This window comes from Lissotriton helveticus, chromosome 5_1 (genome assembly GCF_964261635.1).
Source record: "Lissotriton helveticus chromosome 5_1, aLisHel1.1, whole genome shotgun sequence".
NCBI classification, from domain to species: domain Eukaryota; kingdom Metazoa; phylum Chordata; class Amphibia; order Caudata; family Salamandridae; genus Lissotriton; species Lissotriton helveticus.
The window spans coordinates 1,878,829,322-1,878,849,893 of record NC_136065.1 but is presented as its reverse complement, the minus strand read 5'-3'; the positions used below and the strand labels follow the sequence as shown (position 1 = coordinate 1,878,849,893).

Below are 20,572 nucleotides of genomic sequence, written 5' to 3'. Positions count from 1 at the left end.
AGTAGTGGATACCTTCTGTGCGTAGCTCTTTCTTGATCGACAGGAAGGAGGCCCGCTGCTTCTGCGTTTCGAACGTGAAGTCAGGGAACAGCGTGACCCTACTGTTCGCGATTTGGAACGGGCCATCGTCTCGGGCCCTCTGTAGCAGCAGGTCCCTGTCCCTGTAGTGTAGCAGTTTAGCCACGATAGGTCTCGGTGGGAGGCCTGGTTTAGGTGGCCCGGACGGGACCCGATGAGCCCTTTCCAGGGTAAAGAAGGGCGACAAGCCCTCAGGCGCCACCACAGTCCTTAGCCAGTTGTCGCAGTAGGCCAGTAGGTCCGTCCCCCCTTCGCTCTCCGGCACACCTACGATTCGCACGTTACTGCGACGGCTTCTGTTCTCCGCGTCCTCTGCACGACGCTCCAATACCTGAATCCGGTCCAGAGCCTCCGTGAGTTTCCCCTCAAGAGTCTTGTGGGCCGGTGCCAGTATCTTCAGGGCCCCCTCAGTCTCCGTCACTCTGTCTTTCAATTTGTCGTGGTCGGCTCGGAGCAGGCCGAGCCCCGACGCCACCTGCGCAATGTCGTCATGCAGCGCCTCTCTCGTTGCTGTGATGGCCTCCAGGATCCGATCCTGCAGCTTCTGCAGGTCCGTGGGCTCCCCCCCGTCTCCTTCCGCCGCTCCCGAAGCCGTCGCCTCCTCTTGCTTGCCTCTAGGCTTCCCCATAATGGCCCACGCGCGGTCCCGGGGCTCGGCGCAGCACCCACTCGTCTCACTGCTCCGCTAGCGTGGCGCGAACACTCACAGAGCCGGGCCACCCTCCTTGATTAGGCCTCCAGCGTTGGCAGCCAGTGTCGCCGGGTAGGGGACAGCCTCCAGGGGGCACAAGCGTGGGGCTCCAGGCCGTGAATGGTGCGGCTCCAATTGCGCAGCGCCGCCACGGGCAGGTCCCCCCCCAGCCGTCGTCCGCCACTGTTCGGGCCCAAGGTTCACCAGCTCTCGTGGCCCTCCAGCAGGCAGTCCCAAGCACTCCCTGGCGTGCTTGCTTCCCCGCGGTCAAACAGGGCGCCCCTGGACTTTGGGCTCTCTCTCTCTCTCAACCCCCCCTCCGTGTCGCTCCGATTTGCGGCTCACCTCACAGTCCAGGGGGGGGGGGGGGGGAGCATGCAGGTCTCCTCCGGTGCGCCGGGCCCCCGCCGCGGCCGTCAGGCCTCAGGATGTCCTCAGCGCTCAGCGCTCTTCCCGCAGCCTCCCTGGCCGCTCGGTCGCGGTCGCTCCGCTGCGCCTCGGCTCCCCCAGGAGGGAGCTCCTCAGGGCCCCGGGGGGGGGGGGGGGGAAAAGGGGCGCCTCCTCCTCGGTTCCGGTCCTCGGCGGGTTCCGGCCGTGTCCCCAGGTGGCAGCCCACAGGTTAGGCAGCCGGGCTTCTCGGGTCCGTTACTGCGGACGCCATTTTGGGCGGTCTGTCGGCTTGGCCCCGGCGGCTCTGCAACGTGGCGGAGATCGGACCTCGCGGCGGCCCCGCGATCGCTCCGCTGTTGCCCCAGCGACGCCCACGCTCGGCCCGATGGGTTCCAGGCACAGCGCCGGGCTCTCCGTAGCAGCAGGCAGGATAAGTTAGGGGAATAGGCGCGGAGCTCCGGGCTCACGCCGCCATCACCCTCAGCGTGCAAGCCACGCCCCCTCCCGAGCTACCTAATGTCTGCAAAAAGTTACTCAAGAACTCTTACGAAACGGAGAGTTTTGAGTGACCATCTCCATCCAGCTCACTAAGAACACAATTCCCAGTCCTATTGCATTCTGGGTATTGTAATCTTGTTTTGCTGAGCAAATTACAGTACCACACATGAAATTAATAATTTGTAAGTGAAAACTTCCGGACTGTAGACTGTGTCCGTAATTACCTGGAGTGACGTGGTGGTCACCCTTCTTGAACCGTACCATCTTTATGAATTGGCTCAAACCTATGAAACCTTTAATGAATCTATGAATCCCAGAGATATTTTTCTGCATGACAAAGATTATCTAGTGCACCCCTCTGCCTCTCTCAGATTCACAATGCCTTGTAGCAAGGTGCCAGTTTAACTACATATTCTTACGCATCGGAGAAGTAAATATTTAGTAATAATAATACATTTATTGTTTGGGTACTTAAAACGATTAGAAATAAGAATAGCACAAACAGTACAATAAAATTTCAAATTCAAAGACTTCATTAAATTCAATTTATCCATAATACAATTACAACTAGCAGACAACTCAATGTTTAAAACAAATAAATTATGCTAAAAAATAAGTTGTAGATATATAAAGAAAGCTACCTCATTAAAACAGGGTTATACAAAATGCAAGGTGCAGGGGAACAGCAACTTGGCTTAATAAGAATAGGTGGCAATGACAGGTTATTTCCTTTAAAACTGATAAATAATTAAATGTAATGTGCTTTAGAGTGGTAAATCCCTAAATACCTCAGTACATGCTGCACAAAGCTAGTCATATGACGCACCCTCGTTCCGCTGAAAAAGGGTTACAAAAATAGTGTAAGGGGGACAACTCATCAGGGCGGTGTTATGCAAAGTGCAAGGATCTTCTCGCATGAGAAGCTTCTCAAGGACAGTGCACGGCCAAGCACCACCTTGGTACTGCCGGCTGACTCTTCCCTAGTGCCAAAGCCTTTGTTTTCCATTATGGACCCCATTAAAGTCTATGTCAAGAGGACTCTCTGGATTACTCTTAGGTCATTTTTCTGAGCAGGGCTGCCTCCGTACATGCGCCATTGCGGATACGTTTAATCTAGTGGCTGATGCCTCACCAAGAGTTGCATCCTGTCTATCAGAGAAGTAACAAGGCCTGGATATGGAGTAAGTGATTACCTGTGCCATATGGTCTCAAGGAAGAAGGCATCGAACCTAACCAGATTTTATAAACTCGATACAGCTTACCCACCCAGCAGGAGTGTCCAATGACTGAGTGGTGGTTCCTGTGCCCTGTCTGCGGGGGTCGGTGAACAGTGGCGAGATTCTCCCTTGGCTGGCATGGGTTCGGAGAGTCCCTTCTTTGGGGGGAGTATGTGCCATCTCTCGTGGTTGCAGCCTGGCCTCTTCCCTTTAATGGTCCTCTTAGGCTTAAGTTTGCTTCTGTTTCCATTTGCCTCCCAATTGGTTGTTTCCCTTTAAAAAGGGATCCTCTGGCCTCCTCCACTTTACAATAATGCAGAGGAACACAACACACTGGATAGACCGTGGCAGTGGTAGGGAAGACAGTCTTCCGCTTATCAAAAGCTATCTCAGAAATGAACCCTGCTTCAATTTCCATGCTTACTAGAGGATCTGCACAGCCCTCCTCTGCTGTCCAGACCAGATTACACAGTCAGGAAATCCTTAATCAGCAACTGAGATGCATAACTGCGCCTTGGGACAAATTAAGACCTGCATTCAACAACTTCTCTTCTGCTCATAGTGCCCACACCGCCATTTACTCCCGCCCGCCTGTGCATATACATAATTTCTCCTCCCCAACGAAACTCTGGAGACATATTTATGGGAAAGAACTGCTGCAGGTTTATTTCATACAACACACGTATGACGTTTAAGGTGGGTCATCTTACGGGCGATCCAAAGCAGGCAGCCCCTCGCTGTCCGGCATGCCTAAGGAGCCATCTTGCACGGTGAGTCGATGCTCTCTGACGGTGCAGCACATTACCAACTTCGTTATACTCCCGCCCCCCCCCTGTCGGGGCGGAACGGTGTGGCACACCCCCGGTCGGTTCAGGCCCCCCGACCGCCCGAAGGACTAACGGGGCGCCGTCGCGGTTTCCCGGAACCTCCTTCGGCTCCTGGTCCTTGGCTCAGGCACCCTTACTGTGCCAGGCAGAGGTACCGTTACTGTACCCTTCTGCCGCAGAGGTACCCTTACGTTACCCGTCTGCTTCCAGATCGCCCTGTAACTCCGCCTGCAACACAAAGAAGAACATTACAACCTTCTATTACTTCGCGCCGCCGCTCAAGCTGCTGGGTCAGGGTTCAGGGTGGGAACAGCGCTTGAGCCGCGGGAGACTGGGATGAAGAGAGGCCGAGCCTTGACCACCGTGGTAGATATAGCGGGTTCGCCCCTCCCACCTATAGGCCCTCCCCTGGCCTGTGAATGGTGAAAGCGGGGCGGGGCGCCCCACCATTGTCGGCTGGAGTATGCCGGGTGGGACTAAGGCGCTGTCCTACCCATGTTCCCCTGCGGGTCACGCGGTCAGCGGCATAGTGCCCACACCGCCATTTACTCCCGCCCGCCTGCACATATACATAATTCCTCCTCCCCAATGAAACTCTGGAGACATATTTATGGGAAAGAACTGATGCAGGTTTATTTCATACAACACACGTATGACGTTTAAGGTGGGTCATCTTACGGGCGATCCAAAGCAGGCAGCCCCTCGCTGTCCCGCATGCCTAAGGAGCCATCTTGCACGGTGAGTTGATGCTCTGACGGTGCAGCACATTACCAACTTCGTTATACTCTCGCCCCCCCCCCCTGTCGGGGCGGAGCGGTGTGGCATACCCCCGGTCAGTTCAGGCCCCCCGACCGCCCGAAGGACTAACGGGGAGCCGTCGCGTTTTCCCGGAACCTCCTTCGGCTCCTGGTCCTTGGCTCAGGCACCCTTACTGTGCCAGGCAGAGGTACCCTTACTGTACCCTTCTGCCGCAGAGGTACCCTTACTGTACCCGTCTGCTTCCTGATCGCCCTGTAACTCCGCCACAGCTCTGGAGGAGACTGGGATGAAGAGAGGCCGAGCCTTGACCACCGTGGTAGATATAGCGGGTTCGCCCCTCCCACCTATAGGCCCTCCCCTGGCCTATGAATGGTGAACGCGGGGCGGGGCGCCCCACCAGTGTCGGCTGGAGTATGCCGGGTGGGACTAAGGCGCTGTCCCGCCCATGTTCCCCTGCGGGTCACGCGGTCAGCGGCATAAGCTCCTGCACTGAAACACATCCTCCAAGACAACAGAGGTTTGTCTGGACAGGTTAAGCAGAATGAGGTCTAACCCCAGGGTGTGATCCCAACACAAATACATTTGGGGAAGGATGTCCTCTATGGGCCTCTCCATCCAATGAGGAGGAGGAGGAGGAGGTGGTCTGCTGTTTACGTTTTAGTAGTAACTGAATGGGGGGAATGTTGATAAAATTGATGAAATGGTTTTCTCTGCCTCTTGCTGTTCTTCTACCAGGAAATCTAGGTTCTCCGCTAGGTTTCTCGGAAGTTCAGCCTTAAACTCAAACTTCCCCTTAGACAGGAGTACACTCTTTCTTAATTTGAAGGAATTTGCCAAAAAAAAGAGGGATAGAGCACTGTCAATGGGGCTACTAAAGACGAAGGTGGCTAAACCCTTTCCTCCACTGTTCACTTTGCCTTGAGTCTCTGTAGCGCATCAGTGTGTGGAATACGTTTGTAACTTTGTTGTCGTGGCTGTAAAGCATGGGCGATAGCCCTCCATCTTTTCTTCCTGCTCTGGCCCTTCTCCCTGTACTTTGGTGGTCTGGGCTGTGTCAGTCTCCATACCACATTTATCCGAGTCACTACTGCCATGCATGCAAGTGGGGTTCCCTTCAGTGTGTCTTGCTCTAATGTGCTAATGCTGCCCTGATATATCATTTCATTGCAAATGTAAAAAGCAGGTCTACCCAAAGAGGATTATTACTCTGTGTGTGCCTTGCATCCAGGGTGAGCTCCGGCACTACATCAGCTGTACATAAGATAAACGTTTACGAAAGTCTTTATGTGCACTGTGTTCAGATGTAATAAAATTCGACTATTCTATGGGTCACAAACCAATTAATAATGCTCCTGTTATTTCTTTCGCTTTCTCTGACCTAGGACCGGTCGTTTTGTTTAGGTAATTGTCAGTTTAAAAGTTTACAAACTCTCAACTCGGTTTCTCTCTCTCTCTCACTCTCTCTCACTCTTGCGCCACTACACAATGAAAGCATTTCTGCCTACACACAATTAAGAAGCCAACAGGAGTTGTACAATTTACCTATGAATAGTGGTATTCCTTCTCTTGAAATTATTGGTACCCAGTCCAGAATTGATACTGAATATTAAACACATGATTATTAGCACCAATAATAAATGTGGAAGCACTGTTTCAGGGTCTTATTCACTATTTAAAGACGGATTTGTGGTACTATCAAAATTATCCTATGTGTGAACTCTATTACCAATTTCTGCTATTTGTGAAAATAAGAGTCTGTTAGGGCCCCCTTGCTACATGTTTCACGAGAATACTCACTTAGAAGCCGATTACAATGTCGTTCGGAAACTCTTCCGACCAAATTGATTTTGTAATGGTTTTCAACCGAATCGGGTTCTGCAAGTCCGACCTACCGATTATGATGCCGCCGAACCTCGTTCGGTTGGACTCACATTGACTTTAATGGGAGCCTGTGTTGCGACGAAAATACAGGTTCCCATTGGAAAAAGGGGTGGCTGGGGAAAACCTTGCACCCTTTGGCAGGCACCCGATGGTGCCTGCCACACTGTGCATGGTTGTAAAGAGGAGTCCTATGGGTAACCCCCACGGGCCCCATCCAGAGGCCTACGGGTGAAGGGGGCCTGCGATGGGCCACCAAAGTCAGATTCCGACAGCGGTTTGTGTCAGACAAACAGATTGGGAACAGTTGTCAGATTCGGACATCGTAATCGCTCGGTCGAGTCATAGAGCTGTACAATTCGGCTTTGAACGATTCGGTCTGTCCGAATGCCTATCGGAACCGATTCGGACAGGCCAAACTGTTTCCTTGCTTTGTAATCGTTCATTTGGACAGGTATCCGATTCGGTCGCGGAATCCGAATCCGGTATGGAGCCTTTCCAAACGCCATCGTAATTAACCCCTACGATGGAAACTGACATTTCTGTCCAAATCAGCATTGTAAATCGCGTTGTAAAACTCAGAAAAATTTGGGTGCGCTAATACCACAGCTAGTAGTTACCATACCCCGGGCCAGTGGTAACTCTGGGTGTAGTATTACCGCATCAGTTTTCCTGTGTACTTTCCTGTTAGGGCTTTTATGTTTAAATGCTCTTACAAAACGCTCTTTACTGACTACAATAAGTTTGAACTTACATGTCCTCTGAACTCAAGAAAGCGCTTCGGCGCCCAATGTAGGCAATATAGAAATGCTGCAGTACAATACAATGGTTCAGTTACAAATGTAGCATGAATCCCACCGTATCTCAAGGGGATTGAAAATCCATCCAGTGTAGCTATCTCTTTGTAAGCAGTGGTGGCACAAGTCAACAGCATCACTGCACAGTTCAAAGGTGAGATTTTTCTGTGAGTTACACATATACTTTATTTGTCCAATGGTTTGCGAGGTTTCATGGCAGGCTGAAAGGGTGAGGACCAAGAATGTAAGAGTAAGGAGAGAGAATGAAGGCCGAGAGAGCAGCTATGTACAGTTTCCCCACTGGGGCTTTGAGGTGTAAATATATATTTTATTTCATGCTTCGGAATGATGCCAAATGAAAGATTATTCTGATGTCCCACATGAGGCGTCCATTATGTGTTTTCTGCCTCATCCCACGCCCTTGGAGACTGCAGGTTTTTAATGCCATAAAATAACTTAAAAATGATAGATTGGCACAACTGATGGACTTTGATTCACTAAAATGAAAGTACCTCTTCACTCAAGGTGAATGTCACCAAATGACTTCATGACAAGTGACATCATGAAACCTTTGACCTCCAGCGACCTTACAGTGGGATTTATTTGTGCCTTTTTATAAAGCGCGGAAATTATCCGAAGGTGTCAGAGCGCTGTACACTAGAGCCAGTTACATTACAAAAGAACCGCGGAACACAATAAAACATTACAAAGAAAAACAGGAGACTAAAAATGAAGGTTACATAGACACAAGTTCCGATAAAGCACGCAGGAGAGAGGAATATACAGGAAAAAAATAAAAAATTTTACAATGAGGAGCGAACTTCCAAGAGGGACCTGAGAATTAAAGTATTAGTTCTCAAAGTGTCTTTGGAAGAGGAGATATTTGAGATCAGCTTTGAAGATCCGGGTAGAGGAGGTGGCACGGCGCAATGGGGGAAGTGAGTTCCAGATTCTCATCGCATTGCCTAAGAAGGATTGTGCCATCGATCTTTCCCTTTTGAAGATGGGGGGCTCAAGCAGAAGCTTTTCCGCATTGCGATAGGGTCAAGAGCCTCCGGACAATTTCAATTTGTTTGCCAGGTAACGAGGAGAGGACGTGTGTAAGGCTTTATGAGTGTTGCAGGCAGTTCTGTAAATGGATCCTGCCTCAATCGGAAGCCATCGAAGAGCGGACAGGATAGGGGTGACGTGTTCGCTTCGTTTAGGCCCTGAAATGAAGCGAGCTGCTGAATGGAGGATGGATTTGAGAGGGGAGAGGTGGGATTTAGGTAGGCCCCTCAGGAGAGAATTGCAATAATCCAGTCTTTAGAGAACCAGAGATTGTACCAAGGTTTTTAAGTCTTTCTCCTGGAAGTACCAAAGGATCCCCCACAGGAGGCGCAACTGGTATTGTGCGTTCTTGGTAATAGAGTTGATGTGGGAGATTAGGTTGAGTCTTTTTTTTTTTTTCTAGAGCGCACTGTTACCCGGAGGTGTCCTGGCGCTAACAGATTAAACTGGTGTGTGGGTAGGTGCTTTAATGGGTGAAGAGCCAAGTCTTCAGTGCCTTTCTGAAGGATAAGAGATCAGGCAATTGTCTAATGTAGAGGGGAAGCTTATTCAAGGCTACGGCAGCTCCTAAGGAAAAGCTCCTGCCTCCCCATCTTGCTTTCTTGACTCTGGGGACTGATACCAATGCCTGCTGACCAGATCTGAGAGATCTTGTCGGCTTGTACCAGAAGAATAGTTCCTTCATGCATCTAGGGCCCAGATCGTGCACTGCTTTAAAGACCACACAGAGTGCTTTGAAGGTGATACGTTTCCGCACTGGCAGCCAGTGAAGTTTTGCCAGGTCCTGAGCCACCGATGCGAACTTAGGTGTATCTGTTATCAGGCGTGCGGCAGCATTCTGTAAGGTCTGGAGTTTATTTAGTACGCCGACTTGGGCGTTCAGCATAAGGCTGTTACAGTAGTCTAGCTGAGATAGGATTAGACCGGTGACCACTGTTTTTCTATGCTCTTGCTCCAAAAATGGTAGCACTTTCCTAATTGTTTTAAGGACAAAATGGGTGGATGAGACAAGGGCATTAATCTGAGGTTTAAAAGATAGAGAGTCATCCACCAGAATGCCGAGATTTTTCACCTTGGTCTCTGGGGCAGGCAGAGTTCCCATTTCTTCAGGCCACCATCTTGGGGACCAGAAGTTATCTTTAGAGCCAAAGAGTAGCACTTCTGTCTTCGAAGAGTTTAACTTAAGACAGTTTTGAGCCATCCAAACACCCACTTCTCGCATGCAGCCTTTGAACCTGTCCGCAGTGCTGTCTATGTCCCCCGGCAGCAGAGACACCACTATCTGCGTGTCGTCCGCATAAGCTGTAAGATTGAAACTGAAGGTTCGAATTATCAGGGCTAGAGAGGAAACATAGACATTAAAAAGGGTCGGGCTCAAGGAGCTGTTAAGAATGATACATTGGGATTTAGCGCTGTCGACAATGATGGGTTTGCTGTTTAGTAAGTTCAGCTGATCCATCCACGATTGAACGGGAGGAGTTGAGAGAGAGGTAGAAAGGAGGAGGAATTCAGTTTTGGCAGGATATAGAATGGGTTGGTGACCTAATATCCAGTTGTAAATGGAGTTGAGAGTAGAATTGAGTAGTGAAAGATCATGTGTGGAAGACACCTTGAGGTAGATTTGAGTGTCACCCGGGTGATGTCACAAGAACCTTTGAACTGGTGACATCGCTCGCATTAACTTCACCAATGTTAACAAAAACTAAAAATAAGTGCATGATTAATAAAATAACTGAAATCACTAACAATATTCTGAAAATATTTTAGTCCCTGCACACGTATTAAGCAGAGTGCCACCATTATGAATTTGGGAAGTAGCTATGTTGTGTTATGTTTTTTTGTCAGCCTTAACATAGAGCATTTTATGCCAGCAGCACAGCACTTTTCATGCCAGTCGTGCAGCTTTCACATATCCAGACACAGCTATTACATGTTATTTAAAAAATATATATATATATATATACCTAAATCTATTATTATATGTCTAATTATAGCTGTAAACAATATGACAAGGCACATCCAAGCACAGACACGGATGAGCTGGCACAGTCTCTGGTGTTCAGGCCAGTACCAAATGCCCTAGCACAATCATCATTTGCTTAGAATTTTCCACAAATCCATAGACACGGCCTATAATGATATATCCGAATACAGGGGCACATCAGCCTATACCTTGAAGCAGCTGAGAGTAGCCCGGGCACAACCTCCAATGCCAAGGTACCGAAACATAGCAATAAATGTCCAGGCACATCCTTCTGTGGCCACACACAGCATGACATGCCCAGACATAGCTTCAAATACACAGGCATAACGCCACAGTGTGAAATGCTTCATTGTAGTACCAAATGCTAAGCAGGACCACCTTCAGATGTTGAGAAACAGCCTAAGATGTGGCGAAACAACCTCAACTGCCCTGATGCAATCACATGCATAGGCATGAATGCTGAGGAACATCCTCAAATAGACAGGTGCAAACATCATGCCCCAGTTAGCAGGTGTGGGAGTCAACAGTAGTGACTTACCTTCCCACCCCCTTATTGGTGCCTCACAGATAATATTGAGTTTGGAGCTGTGTGGGAGTCAGATATAGTGACTTACCTCCCCACCGCCTTCTTGGTGCCTCACAGATATTATTGAGTTTGGAGCTATGGGGGAGTCAACAGTAATAAATTACCTCCCCACCACCTTCTTGGTGCCCCAAGTTATAGAGTTTGTAGCTCAGTTGGGATTCAACAGTTGTGACTTACCTCCCCACCACCTTCCTGGTGCCCCACAGTTACTAATGAGTTTGCAGCTGTGTTGCGAGTCAACATTAGTGACTTACCTCTCCACCACCTTCTTGGTGCCCCATGTTATTGAGTTTGCAGCTCAGCTGGGAGCCAACAGTAGTGACATACCTCTGCATCCCCACACCCTGTTTTACTTTGCCACTTTTCTTTGATATTGTAGGTACAAGCTAGCAGTCACCCAACGCAAAGAAGAGGAGTCTCAAAGTAGCAGCGTGTACAACCAGAACGACCCCTGGACGCCATCGGTGAACTTCAGCAACTTTATAAATGATGAAGATATTGAAGACAAGGTCAGTGCTTCTGAAGGTCATTTGCTGGGCTCAGGTATCCAGGTTTGACAACAGCTTACCGGGAGGGAGGGGCAAAGTACTTTTCTACCCAGGTGAGGTCATACTAGCATATGAGTTTGGGATGCGAATGCTTGCCTATGAGCAGACCTTCATCCCATGAAGGCTAATGCAGATTTGAGAGAGTGGAAAACCAGATTTCCTGTCATGTACTTTCCTTTTTATGGAGCATTAGCTGTTCCAATAGTCTTATATTTTCTTGTCTTTCTCTAACCTCCCACCCTACCTCGCCATCTTCCTTTTCCACTTCTAAACTTCACACCCTTCTTGTTCTTTTAACCATTTAGTCGCCACTGCGTTCTATTATATTGTATCTACTTTCACAAGCTGCTTATGATCCTGGACTTTACTTTTACCATTTGTTGAATTATGTACTTTGCCAATTACACTCTACCCTTCATGCCCTTCCAACCTGCCGTATCTCTTTCTTACAAACCCACATAGCAAAATATGTTCTTCACAGCCCCCCTAAACATGCTTTACCATCTTCCTCTCCCATCCTGAGCATACACAACTACACTTACTGGACAATACCTTCACAATGTACAGCTAGTGCAGCTGCACCAGGTACCCAAAAACCCATTCAAACCAGAATACTGCTTTATTTCAAACTTCAAGCATGAGCCCATTTCTTCCTCGCACTAACGCCCATGGCACACTAGCTACGCAACTGAACACCTTTTTAGATCGAGCCTACTAGACAGCACAAGTGCTGCCTGTTGAAAGACTTATAGGGGCTTGGAGCGAGAGGGGCTTGGAGCCCACCCGTTGCTCACCATTAACTAACATTCCTGTCACTATCATTTGCCTGTTACTTATTCGTGTTGCAACTTGTTAATGGTGTGTTCATCCCTCCCCTGGAGCATTACCAGTTCTATGATTAACCGTCATCTCTGCTTCCACTGCTTGGTTCTCAAGTACTACTTGTTCTTTTGTGTCTGGTACTCCATGATAATGCATGTGTTTTTCTGCTGTCTCCCTCGTTTACTTTAAACCCCTTGCACACTATGTTGCCCTCTGTAGCCTGTGTACTTCTCCCCACCGCCCTGCCTGTTGTGCTTGCCTGTGTGATTCTCCCCATTGCTTCCCCACGCCCTCCACTCTTTCCCTTCACTCGCCCCCTCCTTCTCTTTCCCTGTTGTTGCTTCACCACACCCACGCCCTCAGTGTTGCTTTTCAGAACCCCAAGTTGCTTCGGCATCCTCCCGCCCTCCCCTGTGTTGCTTCCACTCACTCCCTGTTTGCTTCCCCTCCTCCACACCCATGTTTGAAAAAAACAATGCTTTTGAGCATTCTATTCTCTTAAAGTTGGTGATCCAGGTCGGATCAGCTACTAAATAGAGCACGCATTTGCATAGCTAATAGGTCTTGCCTTTGGAGCCTTATAAGTCTATAGGCAGAGATATAGACTTTACCAATGTGTTTAAGCTATGCTGTAGAGAAATGTGGCTGCTGTGCAACATGCAAAAAAGTTTTAATAAAAAAGTGCCACTTGAGTGAACCTGTGCCGGCCCTGAGTGATGCTGTGCTGCCCCTGAGTGATGCTGTGCTGGCCCGCAGTGATGCTGTGCTGGCCCTGAGTGATGCTGTGGTGGTGCTGAGTGATGCTGTGGTGGTGCTGAGTGATGCTCTGGAGGTGCTGAGTGATGCTGTGGTGGTGCTGAGTGATGCTGTGACGGTGCTGACTGATGCTGTGGTGGTGCTGGCTGATGCTGCGGTGGTCTTCAGTGATGCTGTGGTGGCCTTGAGTGATGCTGTGGTGGTGCTGAGGGATGCGGTGGTGGTGCTGAGTGATGCGGTGGTGGCCTTGAGTGATGCTGTGGTGGCCTTGAGTGATGCTGTGGTGATGCTGTGTGATGCTGTGGTGGCGCTGAGTGATGCTGTGGTGGCGCTGAGTGATGCTGTGGAGGTGCTGAATTATGCTGTGGTGGCGCTGAGTGATGCTGTGGAGGTGCTGAATTATGCTGTGGTGTCCCAGAGTGATTCTGTGGTGGCGCTGAGTGATGCTGTGGCGGTGCTGAGTGATGCTGTGGTGGTGCTGAGTGATGCTGTGGTGGCCTTGAGTGATGCAGTGGTGGTGCTGAGTGATGCGGTGGTGGTGCTGAGTGATGCTGTGGTGGTGCTGAGTGATGCTGTGGTGCGCTTGGTGATGCTGTTGTGGCACTGAGTGATGCGATGGTGGTGCTGAGTGATGCTGTGGTGGTGCTGAGTGATGCTGTTGTGGTGCTGACTGATACTTTGGTGGTGCTGACTGATGCTGTGGTGGTGCTGACTGATGCTGAGGTGGTGCTGACTGATGCAGTGGTGGTGCTGACTGATGCGGTGGTGGAGCTGAGTGATGCTGTGGTGGCCTTGAGTGGTGCTGCTGAGTGATACTGTGGTGCCGCTGAGTGATGCTGTGGTGGTGCTGACTGATGCAGTGGTTGTGCTGAGTGATGCTGTGGTGGTGCTGAGTGATGCGGTGGTGGTGCTGAGTGATGCGGTGGTGGTGCTGAGTGATGCTGTGCTGGCCCTGAGTGATGCTGTGCTGGCCCTGAGTGATGCTGTGCTGGCCCTGAGTGAAGCTGTGGTGGTGCTGACTGATGCTGCGGTGGCACTGAGCAATGCTGTGGTGGCGCTGAGTGATGCTGTGGTGGCCTGAGTGATGCTGTGGTGGTGCTGAATGATGCGGTGGTGCTGAATGATGCTGTGGTGGCCCTGAGTGATTCTGTGGTGGCGCTGAGTGATCCTGTGGTGGTGCTGACTGATGCTGTGGTGGTGCTGAGTGATGCTGTGGTGGCATTGAGTGATGCAGTGGTGGTGCTGAGTGATGCGGTGGTGGTGCTGAGTGATGCTGTGGTGGTGCTGAGTGATGCTGTGGTGCGCTGGGTGATGCTGTTGTGGCACTGAGTGATGCGATGGTGGTGCTGAGTGATGCTGTTGTGGTGCTGACTGATACTTTGGTGGTGCTGACTGATGCTGTTTTGGTACTGACTGATGCTGTGGTGGTGCTGACTGATGCGGTGGTGGTGCTGACTGATACGGTGGTGGAGCTGAGTGATGCTGTGGTGGTGCTGAGTGATACTGTGGTGACACAGAGTGATGCTGTGGTGGTGCTGACTGATGCTGTGGTTGTGCTGAGTGATGCTGTGGTGGTGCTGAGTGATGCGGTGGTGGTGCTGAGTGAAGCGGTGGTGGTGCTGAGTGATGATGTGCTGGCCCTGAGTGATGCTGTGCTGGCCCTGAGTGATGCTGTGCTGGCCCTGAGTGATGCTGTACTGGCCTTGAGTGAAGCTGTGGTGGTGCTGACTGATGCTGCGGTGGTGCTGACTGATGCTGCGGTGATGCTGACTGATGCTGTGGTGACGCTGAGTGTTGAGGTGGTGGTGCTGAGTGATGCTGTGGTGGTCCTCAGTGATGTTGTGGTGGTGCTGAGTGATGCTGTGGTGGTGCTGAGTGATGCTGTGATGGCCCTGAGTAATGCTGTGGTGGCCCGAGTGATGCTGTGGCGGTGCTGACTCATTCTGTGGTGGTACTGAATGATGCTGTGGGGGCGTTGAGTGATATTGTTGTGGCCCTGAGTGATGCTGTGGTGGTGCTGAGTGATGCTGTGGTGGTGCTGAGTGATGCTGTGGTGGTATTGAGTGATGCTGTGGTGGCCTTGAGTGTTGCTGTGATGGCCTTAAGTGATCCTGTGGTAGTGCTGAGTGATGCTGTGGTGGTGCTGAGTGATGCTGTGGTGGTGCTGAGTGATGCTGTGGTGGTACTGAGTGATGCTGTGGAGGTATTGAGTGATGCTGTGGTGGCCCTGAGTGATGCTGTGGTGGCCCTGAGTGATGCTGTGGTGGTATTGACTGATGCTGTGGTGGTGCTGACTGATGCTGTGGTGGTGTTGGCTGATGCTGTGGTGGTGTTGAGTGATATTGTTGTGGCCCTGAGTGATGCTGTGATGGCCCTGAGTGATGATGTGGTGGCCCGAGTGATGCTGTGGTGGTGCTGACTCATGCTGTGGTGGTACTGAGTGATGCTGTGGGGGCGTTGAGTGATATTGTTGTGGCCCTGAGTGATGCTGTTTTGGTGCTGAGTGATGCTGTGGTGGTGCTGAGTGATGCTATGGTGGGGTTGAGTGATGCTATGGTGGTGTTGAGTGATGCTGTGGTGGTGCTGAGTGATACTGTGGAGGTGTTAAGTGATGCTGTGGTGGTGCTGAGTGATGATGTGGTGGTGCTGACTGATGCTGTGGTGCTGCTGAATGATGCTGTGGTGGTGCTGAGTGATGCTGTGGTTGCCTTGAGTGATGCTGTGGTGGCCTTGAATGATGCTGTTGTGGTGCCGACTGATGCTGTGGTGGTGCTGACTGATGCTGTGATGGCGTTGAGTGATATTGTTGTGGCCCTGAGTGATACTGTGGTGGTGTTAAGTGATGCTGTTGTGGTGCTGAGTGATGCTGTGGTGGTGTTGAGTGATGCTGTTTTGGCCCCGAGTGATGTTGTGCTGGTCCTGAGTGATGCTGTGCTGGCCCTGAGTGATGCTGTGGTGGTGCTGAGTGATGCGGTGGTGGTGCTGAGTGATGCGGTGGTGGTGCTGAGTGATGCTGTGCTGGCCCTGAGTGATGCTGTGCTGGCCCTGAGTGATGCTGTGCTGGCCCTGAGTGAAGCTGTGGTGGTGCTGACTGATGCTGCGGTGGCACTGAGCAATGCTGTGGTGGCGCTGAGTGATGCTGTGGTGGCCTGAGTGATGCTGTGGTGGTGCTGAATGATGCGGTGGTGCTGAATGATGCTGTGGTGGCCCTGAGTGATTCTGTGGTGGCGCTGAGTGATCCTGTGGTGGTGCTGACTGATGCTGTGGTGGTGCTGAGTGATGCTGTGGTGGCATTGAGTGATGCAGTGGTGGTGCTGAGTGATGCGGTGGTGGTGCTGAGTGATGCTGTGGTGGTGCTGAGTGATGCTGTGGTGCGCTGGGTGATGCTGTTGTGGCACTGAGTGATGCGATGGTGGTGCTGAGTGATGCTGTTGTGGTGCTGACTGATACTTTGGTGGTGCTGACTGATGCTGTTTTGGTACTGACTGATGCTGTGGTGGTGCTGACTGATGCGGTGGTGGTGCTGACTGATACGGTGGTGGAGCTGAGTGATGCTGTGGTGGTGCTGAGTGATACTGTGGTGACACAGAGTGATGCTGTGGTGGTGCTGACTGATGCTGTGGTTGTGCTGAGTGATGCTGTGGTGGTGCTGAGTGATGCGGTGGTGGTGCTGAGTGAAGCGGTGGTGGTGCTGAGTGATGATGTGCTGGCCCTGAGTGATGCTGTGCTGGCCCTGAGTGATGCTGTGCTGGCCCTGAGTGATGCTGTACTGGCCTTGAGTGAAGCTGTGGTGGTGCTGACTGATGCTGCGGTGGTGCTGACTGATGCTGCGGTGATGCTGACTGATGCTGTGGTGACGCTGAGTGTTGAGGTGGTGGTGCTGAGTGATGCTGTGGTGGTCCTCAGTGATGTTGTGGTGGTGCTGAGTGATGCTGTGGTGGTGCTGAGTGATGCTGTGATGGCCCTGAGTAATGCTGTGGTGGCCCGAGTGATGCTGTGGCGGTGCTGACTCATTCTGTGGTGGTACTGAATGATGCTGTGGGGGCGTTGAGTGATATTGTTGTGGCCCTGAGTGATGCTGTGGTGGTGCTGAGTGATGCTGTGGTGGTGCTGAGTGATGCTGTGGTGGTATTGAGTGATGCTGTGGTGGCCTTGAGTGTTGCTGTGATGGCCTTAAGTGATCCTGTGGTAGTGCTGAGTGATGCTGTGGTGGTGCTGAGTGATGCTGTGGTGGTGCTGAGTGATGCTGTGGTGGTACTGAGTGATGCTGTGGAGGTATTGAGTGATGCTGTGGTGGCCCTGAGTGATGCTGTGGTGGCCCTGAGTGATGCTGTGGTGGTATTGACTGATGCTGTGGTGGTGCTGACTGATGCTGTGGTGGTGTTGGCTGATGCTGTGGTGGTGTTGAGTGATATTGTTGTGGCCCTGAGTGATGCTGTGATGGCCCTGAGTGATGATGTGGTGGCCCGAGTGATGCTGTGGTGGTGCTGACTCATGCTGTGGTGGTACTGAGTGATGCTGTGGGGGCGTTGAGTGATATTGTTGTGGCCCTGAGTGATGCTGTTTTGGTGCTGAGTGATGCTGTGGTGGTGCTGAGTGATGCTATGGTGGGGTTGAGTGATGCTATGGTGGTGTTGAGTGATGCTGTGGTGGTGCTGAGTGATACTGTGGAGGTGTTAAGTGATGCTGTGGTGGTGCTGAGTGATGATGTGGTGGTGCTGACTGATGCTGTGGTGCTGCTGAATGATGCTGTGGTGGTGCTGAGTGATGCTGTGGTTGCCTTGAGTGATGCTGTGGTGGCCTTGAATGATGCTGTTGTGGTGCCGACTGATGCTGTGGTGGTGCTGACTGATGCTGTGATGGCGTTGAGTGATATTGTTGTGGCCCTGAGTGATACTGTGGTGGTGTTAAGTGATGCTGTTGTGGTGCTGAGTGATGCTGTGGTGGTGTTGAGTGATGCTGTTTTGGCCCCGAGTGATGTTGTGCTGGTCCTGAGTGATGCTGTGCTGGCCCTGAGTGATGCTGTGGTGGTGCTGAGTGATGCGGTGGTGGTGCTGAGTGATGCGGTGGTGGTGCTGAGTGATGCTGTGCTGGCCCTGAGTGATGCTGTGCTGGCCCTGAGTGATGCTGTGCTGGCCCTGAGTGAAGCTGTGGTGGTGCTGACTGATGCTGCGGTGGCACTGAGCAATGCTGTGGTGGCGCTGAGTGATGCTGTGGTGGCCTGAGTGATGCTGTGGTGGTGCTGAATGATGCGGTGGTGCTGAATGATGCTGTGGTGGCCCTGAGTGATTCTGTGGTGGCGCTGAGTGATCCTGTGGTGGTGCTGACTGATGCTGTGGTGGTGCTGAGTGATGCTGTGGTGGCATTGAGTGATGCAGTGGTGGTGCTGAGTGATGCGGTGGTGGTGCTGAGTGATGCTGTGGTGGTGCTGAGTGATGCTGTGGTGCGCTGGGTGATGCTGTTGTGGCACTGAGTGATGCGATGGTGGTGCTGAGTGATGCTGTTGTGGTGCTGACTGATACTTTGGTGGTGCTGACTGATGCTGTTTTGGTACTGACTGATGCTGTGGTGGTGCTGACTGATGCGGTGGTGGTGCTGACTGATACGGTGGTGGAGCTGAGTGATGCTGTGGTGGTGCTGAGTGATACTGTGGTGACACAGAGTGATGCTGTGGTGGTGCTGACTGATGCTGTGGTTGTGCTGAGTGATGCTGTGGTGGTGCTGAGTGATGCGGTGGTGGTGCTGAGTGAAGCGGTGGTGGTGCTGAGTGATGATGTGCTGGCCCTGAGTGATGCTGTGCTGGCCCTGAGTGATGCTGTGCTGGCCCTGAGTGATGCTGTACTGGCCTTGAGTGAAGCTGTGGTGGTGCTGACTGATGCTGCGGTGGTGCTGACTGATGCTGCGGTGGTGCTGAGTGATGCTGTGGTGGTGCTGAGTGTTGAGGTGGTGGTGCTGAGTGATGCTGTGGTGGTCCTCAGTGATGTTGTGGTGGTGCTGAGTGATGCTGTGGTGGTGCTGAGTGATGCTGTGATGGCCCTGAGTAATGCTGTGGTGGCCCGAGTGATGCTGTGGCGGTGCTGACTCATTCTGTGGTGGTACTGAATGATGCTGTGGGGGCGTTGAGTGATATTGTTGTGGCCCTGAGTGATGCTGTGGTGGTGCTGAGTGATGCTGTGGTGGTGCTGAGTGATGCTGTGGTGGTATTGAGTGATGCTGTGGTGGCCTTGAGTGTTGCTGTGATGGCCTTAAGTGATCCTGTGGTAGTGCTGAGTGATGCTGTGGTGGTGCTGAGTGATGCTGTGGTGGTGCTGAGTGATGCTGTGGTGGTACTGAGTGATGCTGTGGAGGTATTGAGTGATGCTGTGGTGGCCCTGAGTGATGCTGTGGTGGCCCTGAGTGATGCTGTGGTGGTATTGACTGATGCTGTGGTGGTGCTGACTGATGCTGTGGTGGTGTTGGCTGATGCTGTGGTGGTGTTGAGTGATATTGTTGTGGCCCTGAGTGATGCTGTGATGGCCCTGAGTGATGATGTGGTGGCCCGAGTGATGCTGTGGTGGTGCTGACTCATGCTGTGGTGGTACTGAGTGATGCTGTGGGGGCGTTGAGTGATATTGTTGTGGCCCTGAGTGATGCTGTTTTGGTGCTGAGTGATGCTGTGGTGGTGCTGAGTGATGCTATGGTGGGGTTGAGTGATGCTATGGTGGTGTTGAGTGATGCTGTGGTGGTGCTGAGTGATACTGTGGAGGTGTTAAGTGATGCTGAGTGATGATGTGGTGGTGCTGACTGATGCTGTGGTGCTGCTGAATGATGCTGTGGTGGTGCTGAGTGATGCTGTGGTTGCCTTGAGTGATGCTGTGGTGGCCTTGAATGATGCTGTTGTGGTGCCGACTGATGCTGTGGTGGTGCTGACTGATGCTGTGATGGCGTTGAGTGATATTGTTGTGGCCCTGAGTGATACTGTGGTGGTGTTAAGTGATGCTGTTGTGGTGCTGAGTGATGCTGTGGTGGTGTTGAGTGATGCTGTTTTGGCCCCGAGTGATGTTGTGCTGGTCCTGAGTGATGCTGTGCTGGCCCTGAGTGATGCTGTGATGGTGCTGAGTGATGCCGTGGTGGTGCTGACTGATGCTGTGGTGGTGCTGACTGATGCTGTGGTGGTGCTGAGTGATGCTGTGGTGGTGCTGAGTGATGCTGTGGTGGTGCTGAGTGATGCTGTGGTGGCCTTGAGTGATGCTGTGGTGGCCTTGAGAGATGCTGTGGTGGTGCTAAGTGATGCTGTGCTGATGCTGACTGATGCTGTGGTGACGCTGAGTGATGCTGTGGTGTTGCTGAGGGATGCTGTGGTGGCGCTGAGTGATGCTGCTGTTGCGCTGAGTGGTTCTTCTGTTGCGCTGAGTAATGCTGTGGTCATGCAGAGTGATGCTGTGGTGGTGCAGAGTGATGCTGCTGTGACACAGTGTCTTTGCTAGTTACAGTTGGTAGAAGAGGGTTAGAAGGGGGTAGAAGAGTAGAAGAGGGGTAGAGGGGTAGAAGAGTTGAGGGGTAGAGGGGTACATGAGGGGTAGAGGGGTTACAAGAGGGTTAGAGGGATACAAGAGGGGTAGAGGCGTACAAGAGGGTTTGTGGTGTTAAGTGATGCTGTTGTGGTGCTGAGTGATGCTGTGGTGGTGTTGAGTGATGCTGTTTTGGCCCCG

The 20,572-nt window shown here is 51.6% G+C and overlaps 1 protein-coding gene across 3 annotated transcripts in view; it reads left to right on the top strand.

The window, feature by feature from the left end:
• LOC144755937 (amine oxidase [copper-containing] 3-like) overlaps nucleotides 1-20,572 on the top strand; it is a 367,151-nt gene that overhangs the window by 330,920 nt on the left and 15,659 nt on the right. For all 3 annotated transcript variants that reach the window (XM_078645346.1, XM_078645344.1, XM_078645345.1), the window contains exon 3: nucleotides 11,135-11,264. In XM_078645346.1, coding sequence (XP_078501472.1) covers nucleotides 11,135-11,264 — 130 coding nt within the window. The remainder of the gene's footprint in view (nucleotides 1-11,134; nucleotides 11,265-20,572) is intronic.